General features: G+C 42.0%; 1 protein-coding gene across 1 annotated transcript; it reads right to left on the reverse strand.

The window, feature by feature from the left end:
* Window positions 1-4,616: 4,616 nt before the first annotated feature.
* Window positions 4,617-24,273, reverse strand: LOC106611446 (protein cornichon homolog 1). Its single transcript, XM_045723734.1, has 6 exons — window positions 23,999-24,273; window positions 21,789-21,857; window positions 10,526-10,638; window positions 9,818-9,961; window positions 5,476-6,979; window positions 4,617-5,083 (listed from the first exon to the last, which is right to left on the reverse strand). The coding sequence occupies exons 1-5, from the start codon at window positions 24,077-24,079 to the stop codon at window positions 6,952-6,954; spliced, it is 435 nt and encodes a 144-aa protein (XP_045579690.1). The 5' UTR covers window positions 24,080-24,273; the 3' UTR covers window positions 4,617-5,083; window positions 5,476-6,951.
* Between the last annotated feature and the right edge of the window lie 205 nt (window positions 24,274-24,478).

Consider the following 24,478-nt stretch of genomic DNA (forward strand, 5'->3'; position numbering starts at 1 on the left):
CGACTTTGAGGGTGGTAAGATCATCGGTGTCAGGCACGCCGGTTCCAGTATCTCGGAAACGGCCGGCCTCATTTGGCTTTTCACGCACGACAGTGTCTAGGGTTTACTGAGATTGGTACGACAAACCAAAAAAAACCATTGAATGGCAGTCGTGTGGGTGTAAACAGCTTGTTGATGAGAGCCATTTTGAAGGAGAATGGCTAGCTAACAGTCAGGCCTCAGACAGACCTAACGGGGCAGTACAACATCAAGGAACGCACAAGTCGTCAGTCCTCGTCACAGATGGTCTATTACAGCAGATGACCACACCTGGTTCCACTCCTATCAGCTGAAAACAAGAAGAAGAAAGCTTCTCCAGGATTTGGCTTAAGCAGCGAGTCCATGGCCCCATCCTGCCTGGAGTCAACAGTACAGGCTAGTGGTCTAATTTTTCCCTGGCACACGTTAGGTCCCTTGATACCAATTTACCCATGTTTGAACCCCACAGCAGATTCATCCCTTCATGGCTACGGGGGGTCCGACCTATACTAGATGGGTGTACATAATAAACTGGCCAATGTATGTTACTTGATGAGCATAGTTGAAGATTGAAATGACCATTTATCTGAATGCGAGCAGAACACACTTTGGTACACTTTACGCTGTACTGTTAGAGGGGTCGGTGTAGATGGGTCTTGTCTGTTCTGTACTGTTAGAGGGGTCGGTGTAGATGGGTCTTGTCTGTTCTGTTAAAGGGGTCGGGGAAGGATGGGTCTTGTCTGTTAATGCCATGATGTGTAAAGGTGACGGTCCTATGTAGGGGTAATTTCCCCCAAATTCCTTGGTTTTCCAGTAATCCTGGTTGGGTGATTCCTGAATTCTGCCAGATTCCAGGAGTTTTCGAACTGGGAAAGTTAACGGCAATGCGCAACCCTAGCAACGATCCAACGCTGCTGTTAAACTCACTTTCTTCATGGATCAGGAATACAGACGCACACCCTCTATCCCTGACCCTAACCCCACACCCTCTATCCCTGACCCTAACCCCACACCCTCTATCCCTGACCCTGACCCCACACCCTCTATCCCTGACCCTGACCCCACACCCTCTATCCCTGACCCTGACCCCACACCCTCTATCCCTGACCCTGACCCCACACCCTCTATCCCTGACCACACACCCTGACCCCAACCCTAACCCTAACCCCACACCCTCTATCCCTGACCCCACACCCTCTATCCCTGACCCCAACCCTAACCCTGACCCCAACCCTGACAACACACCCTCTATCCCTGACCCCAACCCTGACCACACACCCTCTATCCCTGACCCCAACCCTGACCCCAACCCTGACCCCACACCCTCTATCCCTGACCCCAACCCTAACCCTGACCCCACACCCTGACAACACACCCTCTATCCCTGACAGACACACACTGCCTGATTCACACTACAGGGCCAACCAGAACTTGTCCACATTGTCCTTTTCTTGTATGTGGTTCAAGCAACTATGCTGGATATGTAACCACGGTTTGGCTCGGTATAGAGGAGAGGATACTAGTGTAACACACCACCCGAGCTTTAGAACACCCAGCAGGCTGTCTGCTAACCTCTAACCCCTTTCACAGATGACGAAATCGAGCCTTACTGAACTCTGACATCTGTGATGTCACATCCTGTCTTTAATGCGCACAGCACCACTGTTCTGTTCCCCTGTTCAATATGGTTTCAGTCAGTCAGTATTATCAGTGTTTGTTTGCGTACTTTTCTTTCAAACCCCCAGGCAGTCCTACAGAATAACCCTGGGTCGTGGTGTTGAAATCCCCAGGCAGTCCTACAGAATAACCCTGGGTCGTGGTGTTCAAACCCCCAGGCAGTCCTACAGAATAACCCTGGGTCGTGGTGTTCAAATCCCCAGGCAGTCCTACAGAATAACCCTGGGTCGTGGTGTTCAAACCCCCAGGCAGTCCTACAGAATAACCCTGGGTCGTGGTGTTCAAACCCCCAGGCAGTCCTACAGAATAACCCTGGGTCGTGGTGTTCAAATCCCCAGGCAGTCCTACAGAGTAACCCTGGGTCGTGGTGTTGAAATCCCCAGGCAGTCCTACAGAATAACCCTGGGTCGTGGTGTTGAAATCCCCAGGCAGTCCTACAGAATAACCCTGGGTCGTGGTGTTCAAACCCCCAGGCAGTCCTACAGAATAACCCTGGGTCGTGGTGTTCAAACCCCCAGGCAGTCCTACAGAATAACCCTGGGTCGTGGTGTTCAAATCCCCAGGCAGTCCTACAGAATAACCCTGGGTCGTGGTGTTCAAACCCCCAGGCAGTCCTACAGAATAACCCTGGGTCGTGGTGTTCAAACCCCCAGGCAGTCCTACAGAATAACCCTGGGTCGTGGTGTTCAAATCCCCAGGCAGTCCTACAGAGTAACCCTGGGTCGTATTCAAACCCCCAGGCAGTCCTACAGAATAACCCTGGGTCGTATTCAAACCCCCAGGCAGTCCTACAGAATAACCCTGGGTCGTATTCAAACCCCCAGGCAGTCCTACAGAGTAACCCTGGGTCGTATTCAAACCCCCAGGCAGTCCTACAGAGTAACCCTGGGTCGTATTCAAATCCCCAGGCAGTCCTACAGAATAACCCTGGGTCGTGGTGTTCAAATCCCCAGGCAGTCCTACAGAGTAACCCTGGGTCGTGGTGTTCAAATCCCCAGGCAGTCCTACAGAATAACCCTGGGTCGTATTCAAACCCCCAGGCAGTCCTACAGAGTAACCCTGGGTCGTATTCAAATCCCCAGGCAGTCCTACAGAATAACCCTGGGTCGTGGTGTTCAAACCCCCAGGCAGTCCGACAGAATAACCCTGGGTCGTATTCAGTAGTCGCAAAAGGTTTAGAAAACACATTGAAACAGAGAGGTATTAGTTGAACTTGTTTCTGTTTTTCCTTGCAAAATGTTTTCCTACGGTGTGCCCAAATGAATAAGGACCCCGGTTTAGCTCCCCCTTGTGGCACTGCCGTAACAGCTTGATCCAGCTGTGGGTTGGTTGGTGTGTGTGGCCTTTTTAACTGTGCTTTGTATTAATGAGATGAATTAATAAATCACCCAGTCTTAATCACATTCTGCTGTATTCTCATTTCACATTCACGTGCCTGGGTCCCGAATAGCACCCTATCCTCTATATAGTGTACTACCTTAGACTAAAGCCGGGGTTTTCTGATCTAGAATAGGGTGCTATTTGGGACACATGATCTGGCTTTTCATTTCTTTTGCTGCCTGAATGTCCAGGGTCTTTCTGCCAGGACCTCGGTGTTGGTCGGTGTGACTAGAATGGGTTTTACTTGTTTCGGGTGCTTTCGTATCGACCTTAGTCTCCTTAAGGACTCTTGTACAGTGGTGCTGAGTTAACACAGGCAGCTCAATTGGATTATTTGCCAATAATTGAACCAAAAAAAATCTGAATTACGCTGCCTGTGTAAACGCAGCAATTGTAGCAGAGATCAGTAATACACGACCGTAGTGCTATATGTTATCGCACAAACAGATCTGGGACCAGGCTAGTAATTGACAAGACGGCACAAACAGATCAGTTGTCGTCGACGGAGCATTGCGCTTCTCCACTGACATGCATTAGATTGATCAGCCAGAGTTTCATAAAGGAGAACCTGCTGTGGTGAATTAACCCAGGTGGGTGTGAAGACACTGGTGGAGAGGAAAGGACGTGGTCCCTTAGTCAAGCTGATGACCCTGTCCCTCCAGGCCCGCTGGTCCTGCCTGGTGTCGAGGACTTTGAGGAGAGGGGTACTGCAGCTTGGGTATTTGCCATCTCAGACTAGAGCTCTGCTAGCCGAGCCGGACGGGCCCCAACATTATACATCGGGTTTCTTTCTCCAACTAAGGGTACTGGCAGGGCTCAGGGATCACTAGATTCACAATGAACATTTTGAAACTGAGCCAAGATAAGGTAAAGGAAACCATTTGGAACTGGTGAAAAAGTATTTTCCACACTGGACACTTTGGTTTCTGATGAGGTAGGACAATTTAACTAAGTTCATGAAGCATTTATAAGTTATATTCAAGAATCAATGGGTAAAGATCATTAATTTATAAGTTCAACGCGAATGTCTAGCAACCGAAACAACGTTAGTATTTTTGTAGCTAACCCGTACTCTATTACCTAGCGTAGCTAATGTTATCCACAACAAAATCTGAATTCGTAGCATATACTACATGGAGGTAGATATGTTTACTTCTAACCCGGAGTAGAGGTTGATTTGGCCTATATTATCAACATTCACCCTGATTGGCTGATGTGTGCAGCAGAGAGTGGTGAAAGTCATACTGATGTAGGATCTTAATTTGATCACCCAGTTGTGGGAAAAATGTAAAACTTGTGGCGTATTTTAGGTTTAAAAATACTTCTGAAGTTATTAGTAAATTCCACTTTGAGACTTACATTTTTCTTAAGGGAAAATGATCAACCCCTACACAAATGTCCATTAATTAGCGTCTGCTAAATGACGTAGTATACCACTCAGATTTAAATGAAAAGGTTTCTATCCCAGCAGCACTTGTTCTGGGGTGACAGCTCAGCCCTAGCAACCTCAGAAAAAAAAAAAAACATTCTGGTACACAGAGTATAGTTGGGGGTAGGTTTATTTGGATTCATAATTCAAGTTGTCATTCACTAGGTGAAATGAGCTACTCTAGTATGAATACATTGAAGTTAAAGCCCCAAAACATATGAATGTATAACACACACACCAACCTCCTGTCTGATTTTACAGAGTGGGAAATACAGAAAACACTAGGATAACATTCTTGATTTTCTTTTTTAGAAATACAAACATCCTTATCAGGTTGTAATGTAATTGGAGTGAAACATTTCATCTAGAATAAATGTTAAAAATCATGATGGGAGGGGCATGTGGACAAGAGACTAACGGAACATTATGGAGTTGGTTGTTTAGATGGGGGGGGACTAACAGAACATTATGGAGTTGGTTGTTTAGATGGGGGGGCTAACAGAACATTATGGAGTTGGTTGTTTAGATGGGGGGGGACTAACAGAACATTATGGAGTTGGTTGTTTAGATGGGGGGGAACTAACAGAACATTATGGAGTTGGTTGTTTAGATGGGGGGGGACTAACAGAACATTGTTTAGATGGGGGCAGACTAACAGAACATTATGGAGTTGGTTGTTTAGATGGGGGGGGACTAACAGAACATTGTTTAGATGGGGGGGACTAACAGAACATTATGGAGTTGGTTGTTTAGATGGGGGGGACTAACAGAATATTATGGAGTTGGTTGTTTAGATGGGGGGGACTAACAGAATATTATGGAGTTGGTTGTTTAGATGGGGGGGGATTAACAGAACATTATGGAGTTGGTTGTTTAGATGGGGGGGGATTAACAGAACATTATGGAGTTGGTTGTTTAGATGGGGGGGAACTAACAGAACATTATGGAGTTGGTTGTTTAGATGGGGGGACTAACAGAACATTATGGAGTTGGTTGTTTAGATGGGGGGGGGACTAACAGAACATTATGGAGTTGGTTGTTTAGATGGGGGGGGACTAACAGAACATTATGGAGTTGGTTGTTTAGATGGGGGGGGGACTAACAGAACATTATGGAGTTGGTTGTTTAGATGGGGGGGGACTAACAGAACATTATGGAGTTGGTTGTTTAGATGGGGGGGGGACTAACAGAACATTGTTTAGATGGGGGCAGACTAACAGAACATTATGGAGTTGGTTGTTTAGATGGGGGGGACTAACAGAACATTGTTTAGATGGGGGCAGACTAACAGAACATTATGGAGTTGGTTGTTTAGATGGGGGGACTAACAGAACATTATGGAGTTGGTTGTTTAGATGGGGGGGACTAACAGAACATTATGGAGTTGGTTGTTTAGATGGGGGGGACTAACAGAACATTATGGAGTTGGTTGTTTAGATGGGGGGGGACTAACAGAACATTATGGAGTTGGTTGTTTAGATGGGGGGGACTAACAGAACATTATGGAGTTGGTTGTTTAGATGGGGGGGGGGACTAACAGAACATTATGGAGTTGGTTGTTTAGATTTGTCTTTGAGCTCATAACAGGTTCAATGGTTACAGATATTCCTCGTAAGGAACTTTTCATGATCACACATTTCAGAAATCACTACTTGGGATTTCTATAGCTTCACACATCAAATAGCATCTACTGACAAGGGTAAAAAAAAACACCCGTTAAAGAAAGGATGTATGACAAGGGCTATAAAAGTAGAATGAGACGACAGAAAGCATGGCAAACCTAAAAAAAATATCAAATACTTTAAGACAACCATACGGATTGTCCTCGTTTGTGCAATACATTTTCCATCCCATGATCAAGACTACTCATGCGTTCAACTTGTAAATGTGTCTGGGAAAGAAAACTATTTTACAATGTAATTATGATAAAAGTCCCTCCCCCCCCATTGCATACCTTAAATACATTTTTAAAAGCTCGGCATCTAATTCACATCCACATTTCCTAATAGTCAATTAAGTGTTAGATTCAGAGCGGCCTGCTTATTATTAACTGACGATGCAAATCGGAACGGAATATCTGTTCTAATTTGTTGGGGCAAAAAGAGATTAGTAAATAAAATTGTTAAAAGCATCATAATGGAAAAGTATGATTCTGAGGTCAGTCATTCTTCCTCTCAAAAAGCATTGTGTTGACTGTTGAATGAGAGGACAGCTGCGACTGAAACAAATAATATTCATTTAAAAAAATATGTTTTTGTATAGTAATGACGCTCTGCACTGCTTTGGTGTTGAGAGTCAACCCAGCCTCTTGAAAACGGCAGCCATCTTGAATCACTGAGTGGTGAATGGTCGGTCTTCGCAGCAGGTCCCTCTTCAGCTTCTCCTGCAGCCACTAAAACCAGTTATCTCCAACATGCAGATCTTTCCCCTCTTCATCTCTGAGCCGTCTAAGAGCTCACCAACACGTAGATCATCCTGTAAGAAAAAGAAACTTTAGTCATTAAGACACTTCAGTTAACTTGGTGTAGGGGGCAGTATTTTCACAGCCGGATGAAAAACGTACCCAAATTAAACTGGTTACTACTCTAGCCCAGAAACTAGAATATGCATATTACTATTAGATTTGGATAGAAAACACAGAAGTTTCTAAAACTGTTTGAATGGTGTCTGAGTATAACAGAACTCATATGGCAGGCAAAAACCTAAGAAAAATCCAACCAGGAAGTGGAAAGTCAGAGAATCAAAAGAGAAACTACAGTTTGTGGGGTCGCTTCCATTGGCTATCAACAGCCTTCAGAAAGTTCTTTCAGCATTCTCCTGTCACTGGGCAGATAATAGGAGCTCAGTCAATCTGTGGACAAAGGGATTGGATATGCGCGATCCCGCGAGCGCGCCGTTCCTTTTTCTTCTTGAATGAATATGCGGTTGTCCGGTTAGAATATTATCGCAATTTTATGTAAAAAATACCATAAAGATTGATTTTAAACAGCGTTTGACATGCTTCTAAGTACAGTAATGGAACATTTTGACTTTGTCTCTGGTACAGCGCTCGCGCGTTATGCCTTTGGATAGTGCTCTGTACGCACAAACAAAACGGAGGTATTTGGACATAAATATGGATTATTTCGAACAAAAACATTTATTGTGGAAGCAGCAGTACTGGGAGTGCATTCTGATGAAGATCAGCAAAGGTAAGAGAATATTTATAATACTAATTCTGAGTTTAGGTGACCCCAAACTTGGCGGGTGTCTGTATAGCTTGCTGTGATGGCGAAAAATGTGCTTTCTCCGTAAAGCTATTTTAAAATCTGACACAGCGGTTGCATCCAGGGGTAGTCTATCTATAATTCTTTTAAATAATTGTTATATTTTGTCAACGTTTATGATGAGTATTTTTGTAAATTGATGTGCACATTCACTGAAAGTTTTGGTGGGAATACATTTTCTGAACATCACACGCCAATGTAAAATGCTGTTTTTGGATATAAATGTGAACAAAACGTCCTAGGAGTGTCATCTGTTGAAGATCATCAAAGGTTAGTGCTTCGGGTTTTATTGACACATGTCCTTGCTTGGAAAATGGCTGTGTGATTATTTTTGTCTATGTACTCTCCTAACATAATCTAATGTTTTGCTTTCGCTGTAAAGCCTTTTTGAAATCGGACAATGTGGTTACATCAAGGAGAAGTGTATCTTTAAAATAGTTGAATTATGACATTTTGTTGTTTTTGAATTTGCCGCCCTGATATTTCACTGGCTGTGTCCCGCAGGTTAGCGTCACACGTAGCCCATAGAAGTTAATCAGAGGACATGAGCTCAAAACGAAACTCAGCCTTTAAGGCAGATCAGTTATTACTACATACCCGTAGAGACAGAAGGAGAGGAGGTAGAGAACATACCCGTAGAGATAGTAGAAGGAGGTAGAGATAATAACATACCCGTAGAGATAGTAGAAGAAGGAGAGGAGGTAGAGAACATACCCGTAGAGATAGTAGAAGGAGGTAGAGATAATAACATACCCGTAGAGATAGTAGAAGAAGGAGAGGAGGTAGAGAACATACCCGTAGAGATAGTAGAAGAAGGAGAGGAGGTAGAGAACATACCCGTAGAGATAGTAGAAGGAGGTAGAGATAATAACATACCCGTAGAGATAGTAGGAGGTAGAGATAATAACATACCCGTAGAGATAGTAGAAGGAGGTAGAGATAATAACACCCGTAGAGATAGTAGGAGGTAGAGATAATAACATACCCGTAGAGATAGTAGGAGGTAGAGATAATAACATACCCGTAGAGATAGTAGAAGAAGGAGAGGAGGTAGAGAACATACCCGTAGAGATAGTAGAAGAAGGAGAGGAGGTAGAGAACATACCCGTAGAGATAGTAGAAGAAGGAGAGGAGGTAGAGAACATACCCGTAGAGATAGTAGAAGGAGGTAGAGATAATAACATACCCGTAGAGATAGTAGAAGGAGGTAGAGATAATAACATACCCGTAGAGATAGTAGAAGGAGGTAGAGATAATAACATACCCGTAGAGATAGAAGGAGGTAGAGATAATAACATACCCGTAGAGATAGTAGAAGAAGGAGAGGAGGTAGAGAACATACCCGTAGAGATAGTAGAAGAAGGAGAGGAGGTAGAGAACATACCCGTAGAGATAGTAGAAGAAGGAGAGGAGGTAGAGAACATACCCGTAGAGATAGTAGAAGGAGGTAGAGATAATAACATACCCGTAGAGATAGTAGGAGGTAGAGATAATAACATACCCGTAGAGATAGTAGAAGGAGGTAGAGATAATAACATACCCGTAGAGATAGTAGAAGGAGGTAGAGATAATAACATACCCGTAGAGATAGTAGAAGGAGGTAGAGATAATAACATACCCGTAGAGATAGTAGAAGGAGGTAGAGATAATAACATACCCGTAGAGATAGTAGGAGGTAGAGATAATAACATACCCGTAGAGATAGTAGAAGAAGGAGAGGAGGTAGAGAACATACCCGTAGAGATAGTAGAAGGAGGTAGAGATAATAACATACCCGTAGAGATAGTAGAAGGAGGTAGAGATAATAACATACCCGTAGAGATAGTAGAAGGAGGTAGAGATAATAACATACCCGTAGAGATAGTAGAAGGAGGTAGAGATAATAACATACCCGTAGAGATAGTAGAAGGAGGTAGAGATAATAACATACCCGTAGAGATAGTAGAAGGAGGTAGAGATAATAACATACCCGTAGAGATAGTAGAAGGAGGTAGAGATAATAACATACCCGTAGAGATAGTAGAAGGAGGTAGAGATAATAACATACCCGTAGAGATAGTAGAAGAAGGAGAGGAGGTAGAAGGCCAGTTTGCACCAGCCCTCCTTTTGACAGTAGGCCAAGACGTCAGCGTTCATGATCGTAGTTGGATCATAGAGGCCTGGACCACTCATCACCGGCCTGCTCGTATACCTGCAGAGAAACATGACGAGTGGAAGTCAGCACACATGTTGCTGTTTTTCAACAAATGATTAACCAGGAAACATGTTGGTTCATAGCAGCGGGACTATTTAAAAAAAAAAAAAAAAAGGTCCACAGGGTTTGAATCTGTTAAAAGTAAAGAGTTTGTGCCTGCAGAGAAACACATTTAGGCCTATTTATAGAAACGCATTCAACAGACAAGCTTACTTATAGAAACAGGACACATTTCCTCACAAACCTGATTGAAAACATGACACATTTAGCTGTAGTCAGCATGGTTAAGTCCATTACATTGGTTTCCGTAGAAACAACACTGCAGAATTGCAAGTGGCGCATATCCAAGAGAAATTAAATCTGTCATCCAGGCTGAGATTCATTAAATGGTTTTAACAAATCATGAACCATGACAATTGCCATTGGAAGGTGAATGTTGCATAAAGAAATATATACAATGGTTAGAATGTTTTCAAAGAAAGTGTTTTACTGTTTTCACTGAGGGAAAACAATAGCATGTGTACATTGCTTAAAGTGACAAATAAAACCCCTTGAACGTACCTCCAGACGTGGTAGGCCAGCAGTGGCATGTTGAGACCGAGGGTGAGCCACTCTGCAGCACACAGGAACATCACGCAGAAGAACACATGGATGAGATACTCCGGGAGCACCAGCTGGATGAACATGTAAACAACACAGTATCCTTACACTGAGGTAGTCACAACAAGAAATTACACTGAAATGTACTCAACTAAAAAAAACTGACAAATGTCCTGACTGCTATGTAGAAATTAGAGACTGAAAATGTGTGCAAGACTTGCATGTTGTGTTGGTCATAGAATAATTGTTGCCTTTGTACAACAAATGTTACAGTACAGAGGACACCATTAACATTATTTAAATAGATATTGGGACTAACAGAACAATTTAGGCAAACTGTTGAGACAGTAGCTTCGATAACATGACATTACACAGTAGCTTCCATAACATTACTAGACACTAGCTTCTAGACAGTAGCTTCGATAACATGACATTAGCTTCTGTGACAGTAGTTTCCATAACATTACTAGACAGTAGCTTCTAGACGGTAGTTTCCATAACATTACTTGACGGTAGTTTCCATGACACTAGCTTCCATAACGACACTAGCTTCCATAACATTAGACAGTAGCTTCCATAACATTACTAGACAGTAGCTTCCATAACATTACTAGACACTAGTTTCCATAACATTACTAGACACTAGTTTCCATAACATTACTAGACAGTAGTTTCCATTACATTACTAGACACTAGCTTCTAGACAGTAGTTTCCATAACATTACTAGACACTAGCTTCTGTGACAGTAGCTTCCATAACATTACTAGACGGTAGTTTCCATAACATTACTAGACACTAGCTTCCATAACATTACTAGACACTAGCTTCCATAACATTACTAGACACTAGCTTCCATAACATTAGACAGTAGCTTCCATAACATTAGACAGTAGCTTCCATAACATTACTAGACAGTAGCTTCCATAACATTACTAGACACTAGCTTCCATAACATTACTAGACAGTAGTTTCCATAACATTACTAGACAGTAGTTTCCATTACATTACTAGACACTAGCTTCTGTGACAGTAGCTTCCATAACATTACTAGACGGTAGTTTCCATAACATTACTAGACACTAGCTTCCATAACATTACTAGACAGTAGTTTCCATAACATTACTAGACAGTAGCTTCCATAACATTAGACAGTAGCTTCCATAACATTACTAGACACTAGCTTCCATAACATTAGACAGTAGCTTCCATAACATTACTAGACAGTAGCTTCCATAACATTACTAGACACTAGCTTCCATAACATTACTAGACACTAGCTTCCATAACATTACTAGACAGTAGTTTCCATAACATTACTAGACAGTAGTTTCCATTACATTACTAGACACTAGCTTCTGTGACAGTAGCTTCCATAACATTACTAGACAGTAGTTTCCATAACATTACTAGACACTAGCTTCCATAACATTACTAGACAGTAGTTTCCATAACATTACTAGACAGTAGTTTCCATTACATTACTAGACACTAGCTTCTGTGACAGTAGCTTCCATAACATTACTAGACACTAGCTTCCATAACATTAGACAGTAGCTTCCATAACATTAGACAGTAGCTTCCATAACATTACTAGACAGTAGCTTCCATAACATTACTAGACACTAGCTTCCATAACATTACTAGACAGTAGTTTCCATAACATTACTAGACAGTAGTTTCCATTACATTACTAGACACTAGCTTCTGTGACAGTAGCTTCCATAACATTACTAGACGGTAGTTTCCATAACATTACTAGACACTAGCTTCCATAACATTACTAGACAGTAGTTTCCATAACATTACTAGACAGTAGCTTCCATAACATTAGACAGTAGCTTCCATCACATTACTAGACACTAGCTTCCATAACATTAGACAGTAGCTTCCATAACATTACTAGACAGTAGCTTCCATAACATTACTAGACACTAGCTTCCATAACATTACTAGACACTAGCTTCCATAACATTACTAGACAGTAGTTTCCATAACATTACTAGACAGTAGTTTCCATTACATTACTAGACACTAGCTTCTGTGACAGTAGCTTCCATAACATTACTAGACAGTAGTTTCCATAACATTACTAGACACTAGCTTCCATAACATTACTAGACAGTAGTTTCCATAACATTACTAGACAGTAGTTTCCATTACATTACTAGACACTAGCTTCTGTGACAGTAGCTTCCATAACATTATTAGACAGTAGCTTCTAGACAGTAGTTTCCATAACATTACTAGACACTAGCTTCTGTGACAGTAGCTTCCATAACATTACTAGACGGTAGTTTCCATAACATTACTAGACAGTAGTTTCCATTACATTACTAGACACTAGCTTCTGTGACAGTAGCTTCCATAACATTACTAGACACTAGCTTCCATAACATTATTAGACAGTAGCTTCTAGACAGTAGTTTCCATAACATTACTAGACACTAGCTTCTGTGACAGTAGCTTCCATAACATTACTAGACGGTAGTTTCCATAACATTACTAGGCGGTAGTTTCCATAACATTACTAGACACTAGCTTCTGTGACAGTAGTTTCCATAACATTACTAGACGGTAGTTTCCATAACATTACTAGACACTAGCTTCCATAACATTACTAGACACTAGCTTCCATAACATTACTAGACACTAGCTTCCATAACATTACTAGGCAGTAGCTTCCATAACATTACTAGGCAGTAGCTTCCATAACATTACTAGGCAGTAGCTTCTAGACAGTAGCTTCCATAACATTACTAGACACTAGCTTCCATAACATTACTAGGCAGTAGCTTCTAGACAGTAGCTTCCATAACATTAGCAGCAGCCAGGGCAGCAGCCTGTTCCAGGGCAGCAGACAGGGCAGCAGACAGGGCAGCAGACTATGCCACGAGTGCGTCCTATTCCCTAAATAGTGCACTACATTTGACCAGGACCCGTAGGGCTCTGATGTAAAGTAGTGCACTCTGTAAGGAATATTCCATCTGTCCCATAGGACAGGGACAGGGCTACTGTGACATAATCTGGTGTAGGCTCAGGCATAAAAAAAAAAAGACACACATCCAATGAAGAGAGGTTGTGGAGAAGTGGGGTGATGACCCACCAAAGCCCACAGATGGAGAGGATCGTTCCAGCACTGCTATATTGTAACATGTGATAGCAGATATCATGTTACACTAGACTAGATGTATGTCTATGTCCCAAATGGAACCCTATTCCTTATGAGCCCTGACCAATAGCAGTGCAGCAGCGTTTCTGCTGAAGTCATTTAGCTGTGGCACTGTCAGCCACGCCCCCCCCCCCCCCTCCAAAAAATATACGTAACAAGAAAAATCTATATTTCTGCCGATGCGTACTTTGAAAATGCTGGAACATTCCACATGTACTTTTCTTCTACAAACAAAACAAGTAATGAATAGAACAAATCTGACAAGCACATAGTAGATTGTCAGATTATCTATTTACCTAGTCGGCTTGTTATTCTGTGTTCTATGCGAGAAATATTCCACTCAAATGAACAGAATCTAATGTAGTCTATATTTATTTAGTAGGCTACTCAAACCTTTGCCAGTTGCACGTTTACCCTTTTATATGGCCTGTGTATGTCTAATGAACGAAAGCCTGCGTAAAGGAGGCGGCACAGCGGTCTAAGGCAGTGCATCTCAGAGCTAGAGGCGTACCTACAGACACCCTGGTTCGAATCCAGGCTGTATCACAACCGGCCATGATTGGGAGTCCAATAGGGCAGCGCACAATTGGCCCCAGCGTCGTCCCGGGTTTGGCCGGTGTCGGCCGTCATTGTAAATTTTACATTTACATTTTAGTCATTTAGCAGACGCTCTTATCCAGAGCGACTTACAGTAGTGAATGCATACATTTCATACATTTTTTTTCCCGTACTGGTACCCCGTGGGAATCGAACCCACAACCCTGGCGTTGCAAACACCATGCTCTACCAACTGAGCCACACGGGACCTTAAATAAGAATTTGTTATTAACTGACTTGCCTAGTTAAATAAAAAATTATGTAATAGGCTTATTAACAATTATTGGAAACAAATCGGCCTACATGCTTGCACTTTGTGCAGGCTGCGTAACCCATCTACCGCGTTGTTGTCCTCGCTCAGCACCCGTTTCCACGGTGACGTTGTAGCCTAATTCCCTTATCAGAAAGGTTTTTATTTCTCCGGTTAGGCCTACGTTAGTCTAGTTTATGCTAAATTCAAAAGGCACTCGCACATCTGAGCAATCTTTCAGCAGGTGCATGGTAACAGTTGAAACAGGATGAAGGAGAAAGGAAACCGCACACTGCTCTTGATAGTATCACGGCCTTCGTCAGAGCTTTACGCATCGGCCTCGGGGCCTTCGTCAGAGCTTTTGTGAATTTTTTTTAATCAGCACCCCTATGTAGACCTAGCTCCACCCACATCCATTCCACACATGGAAAGGGGTTGGAGGCAAAGGGAAAATAAATAAGTGCTACCAAACATAATATGCATTTCACAAACACTACAAAAGTGTATAAATAAGACGCATTAAACACATCCATAAAACCACAATGAGGACACAGCAAGTTTTCATTAATCATTGGGTACATCGTACGAAAAACATCAGAATTATCTTAAATAGGCAGATAATTCATGTTCAAATTCACAACATAACATACATAGGCATTTCATCATTAAGTCCTTTAGTAAATAATGTCTGGACGGTGAAAATCCAAAAACATTCTCTTTTACTCAGAGTATTATTAATATCACCTCCCCTGTCTGACATCTTAACTTTCTCTATGCCACAAAATCTAAAAAGGTAGGAATGTCATGCTTCAGGTCATTAAAATGTACTGCGACTGGAAAATCCCTGTCGTTTCTCCTGATTTAACTTTTATGTTCACTAATTCTCTGTTTGAGAGAGCGGGAGGTCTTACCGACATAGCAGAGCCCACATGGACATTTAATAATGTAAATAACATGGGTGGTGGAACACGTAATGATATCATTTATTTGGAAAAACTGGCTTCTAGGAAGTCCTCTTTTTAATGGCTCAGGGTGGAGTATTTCTGTCCGTTTCGTTTCTATACAGAGTTGTAAACAGGGTTCCATTTCATTTCTCAATCCACATAGAGGTAATAAACGCGTTGAGTGTCACTTTCAATAGTGAATTTGAGATTGGGGTCAATGTCATTGAGTAGTGCCATAAAATCTGACAGCTCTTGTTCAGTTCCTTCCCATATGCAAAAAAATGTCGTCAATATATCGATACCACTTCAGGATTTTATTCAAAAATGAATATTTGTTTTCATTATTGACATAACGTTCTTCAAATAGACCCACATAAAGGTTAGCATAGCTCGGAGCGAATGTGGAGCCCATCGATGTTCCATTCATTTGGAGGTATTCATCATCAAACCTAAAATAGTTATACTTCAAAACATATTCAGCTCTAGAATGAAGTTTGTTTGTGGATTAGAGGTCGACCAATTAATCGGAATGGCCGATTAGTTAGGGCCGATTTCAAGTTTTCATAAATCGGAAATCGGTATTTTTGGACGCTGATTTGGCCGATTTATTTATTTGACTTTATTTAACTAGGCAAGTCAGTTAAGAACACATTATTTACAATGTCGGCCTAGGAACGGGGGTTAACTGCCTTGTTCAGGGGCAGAACGACAGATTTTTACCTTGTCAGCTCAGGGATTCAATCTTGCAACGTTACGGTTAACTAGTCCAACGCTCTAACCACCTGCTTTACATTGCACTCCACGAGGAGCCTGCCTGTTACGTGAATGCAGTAAGAAGCCAAGGTAAGTTGCTAGCTAGCATTAAACTTATCTTATAAAAAACAATCAATCAATCATAATCACTAGTTAACTACACATGGTTGATGATATTACTAGTTTATCTAGCCTGTCCTGCGTTGCATATAATCGCTTAGGTACACGTTGCTCCAACCATAAACATCAATGCCTTTCTTAAAATCAATACACAAGTATATATTTTTAAACCTGCATATTTAGTTAATATTGCCTGCTAACATGAATGTATTTTAACTAGGGAAAATGTGTCACTTCACTTGCAAGAGTCAGGGTATATGCAGCAGTTTGGGCCGCCTGGCTCGTTGCGAACTGTGAAGACTATTTCTTCCTAACAAAGACAGCCGACATCACCAAACGGGGGATGATTTAACAAAAGCGCATTTGCGAAAAAAGCACAATCGTTGCACGACTGTACCTAACCATAAACATCAATGCCTTTCTTAAAATCAATACACAGAAGTATATATTTTTAAACCTGCATATTTAGCTAAAAGAAATCCAGGTTAGCAGGCAATATTAACCAGGTGAAATTGTGTCATTTTGCGTTCATTGCACGCAGAGTAAGGGTATATGAAACAGTTAGGGCCGCCTGGCTCGTTGCGAACTAATTTGCCAGAATTTTACGTAATTATGACATAACATTGAAGGTTGTACAATGTAACAGCAATATTTAGACTTAGGGATGCCACCCGTTAGATAAAATATGGAACGGTTCCGTATTTCACTGACAGGAAAAACGTTTTGTTTTCGAGATGATAGTTTCCGGATTTGACCATATTAATAACCTAAGGCTCGTATTTTTGTGTGTTATTATGTTATAATTAAGTCTATGATTTGATAGAGCAGTCTGAGCGGTGGTAGGCAGCAGCAGGCTCGTAAGCATTCATTCAAACAGCACTTTTGTGCGTTTGCCAGCAGCTCTTCGCAATGCATTGCGCTGTTTATGACTTCAAACCTATCAACTCCCGAGATTAGGCTGGCAATACTATAGTGCCTATAAGAACATCCGTTCCTGTTGGAACGTTCCACAAATTATACCCACCCCTTCAAGCCTATCAACTCCCAAGATGAGACTGGTGTAACCGATGTGAAATGGCTAGCTAGTTAGCCGGGTGCGCGCTAATAGCGTTTCAAACGTCACTCGCTCTGAGACTTGGAGTAGTTGTTCCCCTTGCTCTACATGGGTAACGCTGCTTCGAGGGTGGCTGTTGTCGATGTGTTCCTGGTTCGAGCCCAGGTAGGAGCGAGGAGAGGGACGGAAGCTATACTGTTACACTGGCAATACTAAAGTGCCTATAAGAACATCCAATAGTCAAAGGTATATGAAATACAAATCGTAGAGAGAGAAATAGTCCTATAATAACTACAACCTAAAACTTCTTACCTGGGAATATTGAAGACTCATGTTAAAAGGAACCACCAGCTTTCATATGTTCTCATGTTCTGAGCAAGGAACTTAAACGTTAGCTTTTTTACATGGCACATATTGTACTTTTACTTTCTTCTCCAACACTTTGTTTTTGCATTATTTAAACCAAATTGAACATGTTTCATTATTTATTTGAGGCTAAATTGATTTTATTGATGTACTATATTAAGTTAAAATAAGTGTTCAATCAGTATTGTTGTAATTGTCATTTACAAATAAAACATTAAAATAAATAAAAGTAAAACTTTTTTTTTTTTTAAATATCTTTAAAAAAAAAATATATATATATATATATATATATATATATATATATATATATATATATATATATAAATAAATCGGGTGATTAATAGGTATGGTCTTTTTTTGGTCCTCCAATAATCGGTATCGGTCGACCTCTATTGTGGATATTAATAGTATCTCTGTCTCCCAAATAGTGAGCGAGTGCTGCCAGCCCCCTCACATGGGGAATGCTGGTATATAGACTCAACATCTAATGTTACCAGAATACAGTCTTTAAGCTTATAAAATATCAGCGATACTATCAAGAGCAGTGTGCTGTTTCCTTTCTCCTTCAGTCTAGTTTATGCTAAAATGGCTATCCAAGGAAAGTAAACCTGGCAACGTGTCGTATTCTCACATGGAGACAGAGAACATAAACACTGCGCGTCCACAATGTAGAATATTGTTGCACCACACAAGGGACAATTTTTATTTGTTTTATTTGTAAATGACAATTACAACAATACTGATTGAACACAATACTACCTATATATTAGTGCCCTACCTTTGACCAAGGCCCATATGGCTTCTGGTCTAAATTGCCTTGGACAAAGCTAGTGCCCTATATAGTGAACAGAGTGCCATTTGGGAGGTGCACTACACCTAGATGAATCAATTGGTTTTATGTCTTTACTATCCAATCAGTGACCTAATGTCTTTACTATCCAATCAGTGATCTCTCTAAAAAAATAAAAAATAAAAAAAATAATAAATGCTGAGCTCGAGGGTGTTAAGATTCTCCGTTCCCGAACACCAGATGTTAATGTAAAAAGGTTGAGCCAAAAATCACATCTACTGTCGTGTTCGCAAACTACCCTTAAAAACACAAGTCTAGAAAGCAATTTGAGAGAAAATACTCAACATTTTACAGCATTCCATTATTTTGTTACTGATTCTTCCCCAACTGCTCTTTTGTATTGACTGCCTTAATTAAGTCATAGAAAGGCAGTATATGGTTGTGGTGCAACACTACAACTGAATAGTCCAGGCGAGGGTAACACAAACCACGGATTAACCCGTCCTGAGACCCACAGTTAATGTGTTATTTAATCCCATAAACTTCTGGTTTAAAATGCCTCCTGTCTGTCCTCACAAAATCCCACGACCAAAACTGTAGGAGATCTGTCACTGCGACTAGAATACTCTTTAAATATTATAGTCACCCTAGCCTAGTATTCTCAGAACTAAAATGGAGGCTAAACCCCACTTCAAAAACGTTGACTTAATAAAATAATCTCCTTTGGAAAAAATTGTATTATATAATAGTAAATGCTGGGTATAATGGGTAATTTTATATTAGGGATATTAAAAGGGGTACTACATTTTTTTGGTAAACTTTATTTAACTAGGCAAATCCGTCAAGAACAACATTTTTATTTACAATGACGGCCTACCGGGGAACAGTGGGTTAACTGCCTTGTTCAGGTGCAGAACGACAGATTTTTACCTTGTCAGCTCGGGAATTCGATCTAGCATCCTTTCGGTTCCTGGACCAACGCTCTAACCACTAGGCTACTTGCCGCCTCTTATCAAAACACTACATGCAAACAGAAGTTGGCTGTCATGCTCTGAGCATTTGCAAGTCTTTTCAGTTAACCTCTGTATGTAGCACTGCGGTCATCAATAACAACATTGGTACCTACACGTCCATGTGTCTCTGCACGTCCCAATGCTTTAGATGAACCCTCTTCCTGTGTAATATAACTAAACCTCCTACTGACCAAGACCGCCCCAAATGGAACCCTATTCCCTATATAGTGCACTACTTTAGACCAGAGCTCTATGGCACCCTATTCCCTATATAGTGCACTACTTTAGACCAGAGCTCTATGGCACCCTATTCCCTATATAGTGCACGACTTTAAGCCAGAGCTCTATGGCACCCTATATAGTGCACTACTTTAGACCAGAGCACTATGGCACCCTATATAGTGCACTACTTTAGACCAGAGCACTATGGCACCCTATTCCCTATATAGTGCACTACTTTAGACCAGAGCCCTATGGCACCCTATTCCCTATATAGTGCACTACATTAGACCAGAGCTCTATGGCACCCTATATAGTGCACTACTTTAGACCAGAGCTCATAGGGATGCAGCCTTAACGTTTAGAATAAAAGTGTTGCCAAATACATTTCAGCCCAGCTTGAAAAGAGGTTTCTCTTAAAATGGTTTAATCTTCACCCACTTTCATTACACTTTGATGTTTCAAATAAATAAATAAAAAAACAGTATGAAATGAAGAAAAAAAGTCAAGAGCCCTTTACCTACATGGAAACATAGAAGTCTGATAAAACAGGTTGAAACTCCCGTCTACCCTACAAAGCTATACTGTACTCTCCGATCGTTAAATATCTCACGGGGAAAATACACTGGGTGACACAGAAGGCGCACACACACACACACACACACACACACACACACACACACACACACACACAGGAAACAATGCAACGTAGTGACAATGAGAAATGTTGTACACATGACTTTCCCCCCCCATTTACTTAACTACCTCATTGGACTCAACTCCTGAGGATGTTAGGCTGACTGAGTCGAGGTGTGACGGCCTTAGACAAGACATCCTATGAACTGCATAGAGCCTGGTCGATAATGCCAGGTCATTTCTAATACCAATGAGCACAGAAAGTTGAGGCTTGAATCAATAACCCTGCTGTAAATTAGTCCCAACACCTCTTGAGATTCGTTGACTGAAAAAGACGTTTGCAAACACTCCCCCTGTGCAGAATGACAGACTGGAGACCGAAACGGCATTTTATATCGGAGATCGGTACAAACGTTCAATTCTTTTAGACCTTTTCAACTGTCTTTATGCCATTAAAAATGGAACATTAAAAAAAAAAGCAGATTACAAAAAACTAAGTGTTAAGAGCTTGACAACTGACAAGATCACTATATATTAATAACAGTTAGGTTATAATCCGGCCAGGCCGCAACCTCATCCGGCCTGACCGCCTGGCCGTAACCTCTTCCGGCCAGGCCGTAACCTCTTCCGGCCAGGCCGTAACCTCTTCCGGCCAGGCCGTAACCTCTTCCGGCCAGGCCGTAACCTCTTCCGGCCTGGCCGTAACCTCTTCCGGCCTGGCCGTAACCTCTTCCGGCCTGGCCGTAACCTCTTCCGGCCAGGCCGTAACCTCTTCCGGCCAGGCCGTAACCTCTTCCGGCCAGGCCGTAACCTCTTCCGGCCAGGCCGTAACCTCTTCCGGCCTGGCCGTAACCTCTTCCGGCCTGGCCGTAACCTCTTCCGGCCAGGCCGTAACCTCTTCCGGCCAGGCCGTAACCTCTTCCGGCCAGGCCGTAACCTCTTCCGGCCAGGCCGTAACCTCTTCCGGCCTGACCGTAACCTCTTCCGGCCAGGCCGTAACCTCTTCCGGCCAGGCCGTAACCTCTTCCGGCCAGGCCGTAACCTCTTCCGGCCTGACCGTAACCTCATCCGGCCTGACCGTAACCTCATCCGGCCTGACCGTAACCTCATCCGGCCTGACCGCCAGGACATAACCTCATCCGGCCTGACCGCCAGGACATAACCTCATCCGGCCTGACCGTAACCTCTTCCAGCCTGACCGCCAGGCCGTAACTTCATCCAGCCTGACTGCACATATTATAGAAAGCAGAACAGTATGCAGTCAAAGAAGTCAGGAGAAAGATGTCCCCTTGCAAACATTGTCTTTACTTACCGGATTTAATGTGTTACATTGGTCTATTGGATTCTTGTAATCAGTCTTCAGTTCATCAAATGCAATGATCTGGAGAGAAAATATGCATGTGTAAGTCAATTACTTCTTCCCCATTCTTGTATGACAAAGACGACTGGATCATAGAACAAAAACAAAGGCTGCAGATTGCAAATGTCCTGGCCAATGGCCATATGCAGTGAGGGAAACATTAACAGCTGTTGTCTTTCATAAAGAACACATATCGTCCTATTTATTTTTTCAATGTCCTCCGGTACAACTTGCCTACAACAAGCATAACATGTTGACCACACCACTTGCGTCGCGTGCACGAGAGTTGCAAAAATAAATTTAAAACATACGTTATTCAATTATTGCACCCACACTGCTCACGCGCGCCAAAGACCGTCTGCGTTGCCAAGCGCTAAAATAGAAGTCAGTTCTATTTGTGACGTTGAAAGAGGTGCAAGTCCTGCCTCTCCCATCTCCTCATTGGTTTATAGAAGCAGATACCCATGTAGGTGATTGAAAGACAAACTTAGTTTGGTCGGTCATCATGGTAACTATGAGACGCCAAACGCCATATAAAGTCCAAAGAAGAAAAAGCCTGGAAGGAGAGATGACTAGAAACGATTTGGTTGATCGTTTTGTGTGTGGATTAATTGTAGGAGTATGCAACAACTCAACGTTTATATCCCAGGACAAATTAGCTAGCAACCGCAAGCTAGCTAGCTTAATTGCCATAAATGTTTCATGCTTTTCGACCTGTCCCCAAATTAATATAATTGGTTCAGAGTTTGTTTTGATATTTTCGTGATCACGTTTGGTGTGGGGGGGACAAAATCTATTTGCGCACGCCTGTGGACAGTTTGGGTACAGTGTTAGGGCCAACAACATGTGAGTCTGGGGATTAGGAAGTGGAACCCCAACACAGTAAGTCTTTAGCTAATGGGACGATTCAAAAGGATCGAAGATATCTAAGTAGAAATGAAAGGTTAGAATCTAGATGACTGGGCCAAAAAAGGAAACATGACCGAGAATAAGGAAACATGTCGGAGAATGACAGCAATCAAATCAGGTGATTTCCATCACCTAACGACAAGGCCCTGGTAAATGACTGCATAAACTAGCTAGTTTAGCTTGCTAGTCAACTACAGTGTTCACCCGTTTGAAATGTAGGAAGCTAACGTTAACTACACTAAACAAAAATATAAAACGCAAAGTGTTGGTCCCATGTATCATGAGCTGAAATAAAATATCCCAGAAATGTTCCAGACGCACAAAATGCTTATTTCTCTCAAATGTTGTGCACAAATTTGTTTACATCCCTGTTAGTGAGCATTTCTCCTTTACCAAGATAATCCATCCACCTGACAGGTGTGGCATATCAAGAACAGCATGATCTTTACACAGGTGCACCTTGTGTTGGGGACAATAAAAAGCCACTAAAATGTGCAATTTTGTCACATCAATGCCACAGATGTCTCAAATTGAGGGAGCGTACAACTGGCATGCTGACTGCAGGAATGTCCACCAGATAATTTCTCTACTATAAACCACCTCCATCGTTCTAGAGATTTTGGCAGTATGCCCAATCTTCATCAAAACAGCAGACCACGTGTAACCACGCCAGCCCAGGACCTCCACATCCGGGTTGGTGTGACAAGCCACCCGGACAGCTGATGAAACTGAGGAGTATTTCTGTCTAATAAAGCCCTTTTGTGGGGAAAAACTCATTCCGATTGGCTGGGCGTATGGCTGTGATTAGGGCCTAATGATGGATTTATTTCAATCGAAATTTCCTTATATGAACTGTAACTCATTAAAATGGTTAAATTGTTGCGTTTTATATTTTTGTTCAGTATAGTTATCTACCTAGCTAGTATAAAGTGATAGCGTTACCATTTAGCTAACTCTGGTAACGTTAACGGATGTAGTTTGCTAGCTGGCTGACGTTTAACTAAATGTTTGTTTAGAAAAGGTAGGCCAGATATTTTTGATAAGCGAATGAAGAACAAAATGCCTCGGGTCTTTTCGGTCAAACAGTACGGATATGTTGCCATTCATTCTTGGTTAGTTAAACTAACGAATGACAAGCCTTGTTTGCGACTGGTTCATTGCAAAACAAATCGTTGGTTATCTATATAGCCTAGCTAGATCATTATAGTTCAAGTCATACTGTTTTTGATTATGATACCAATATAGCTACTTACATGCCAAATAGCGAAGAAAATGAGAGCGGCGGTAAGCAATAGAGCAAGCATGTAACAAAAGGCCGCGAATGTGAACGCCATTTTTGTGTTTCTTGCTGGCTGATATCAAACCAGAGAGATGTGTCACCCTTCTGGAGCGAAGAGAGGAACTACAGAACACAGACAGGAGGGGAAACAGGGATGCTGCGTTCAAAACAACTGGGAACTCGGGCATCTCTGACTTTCAGTGCTTCCAAGACAACTGGGTAGTCGGGAAGAAACGAGCTCCAACGGGGGGGGGTAAAAAAATATTTTTTGGAACGGTCATCCAAGTTTATAAACTCGGGCATCTTTCTAGTGCTCTGACCTGATGATCACAGACTTCATGATTTTTACTTCGTTTTTTTAACTTCTTCTTCAAATTCGCATTTCTTCTTCGCTGAGGTTTAACGGCGGTTGGCATCTAATAAATGTTGCATTACCGCCACCTACTAGACTGGA

Source organism: Salmo salar, chromosome ssa09 (assembly GCF_905237065.1).
Source record: "Salmo salar chromosome ssa09, Ssal_v3.1, whole genome shotgun sequence".
Lineage (NCBI taxonomy): Eukaryota > Metazoa > Chordata > Actinopteri > Salmoniformes > Salmonidae > Salmo > Salmo salar.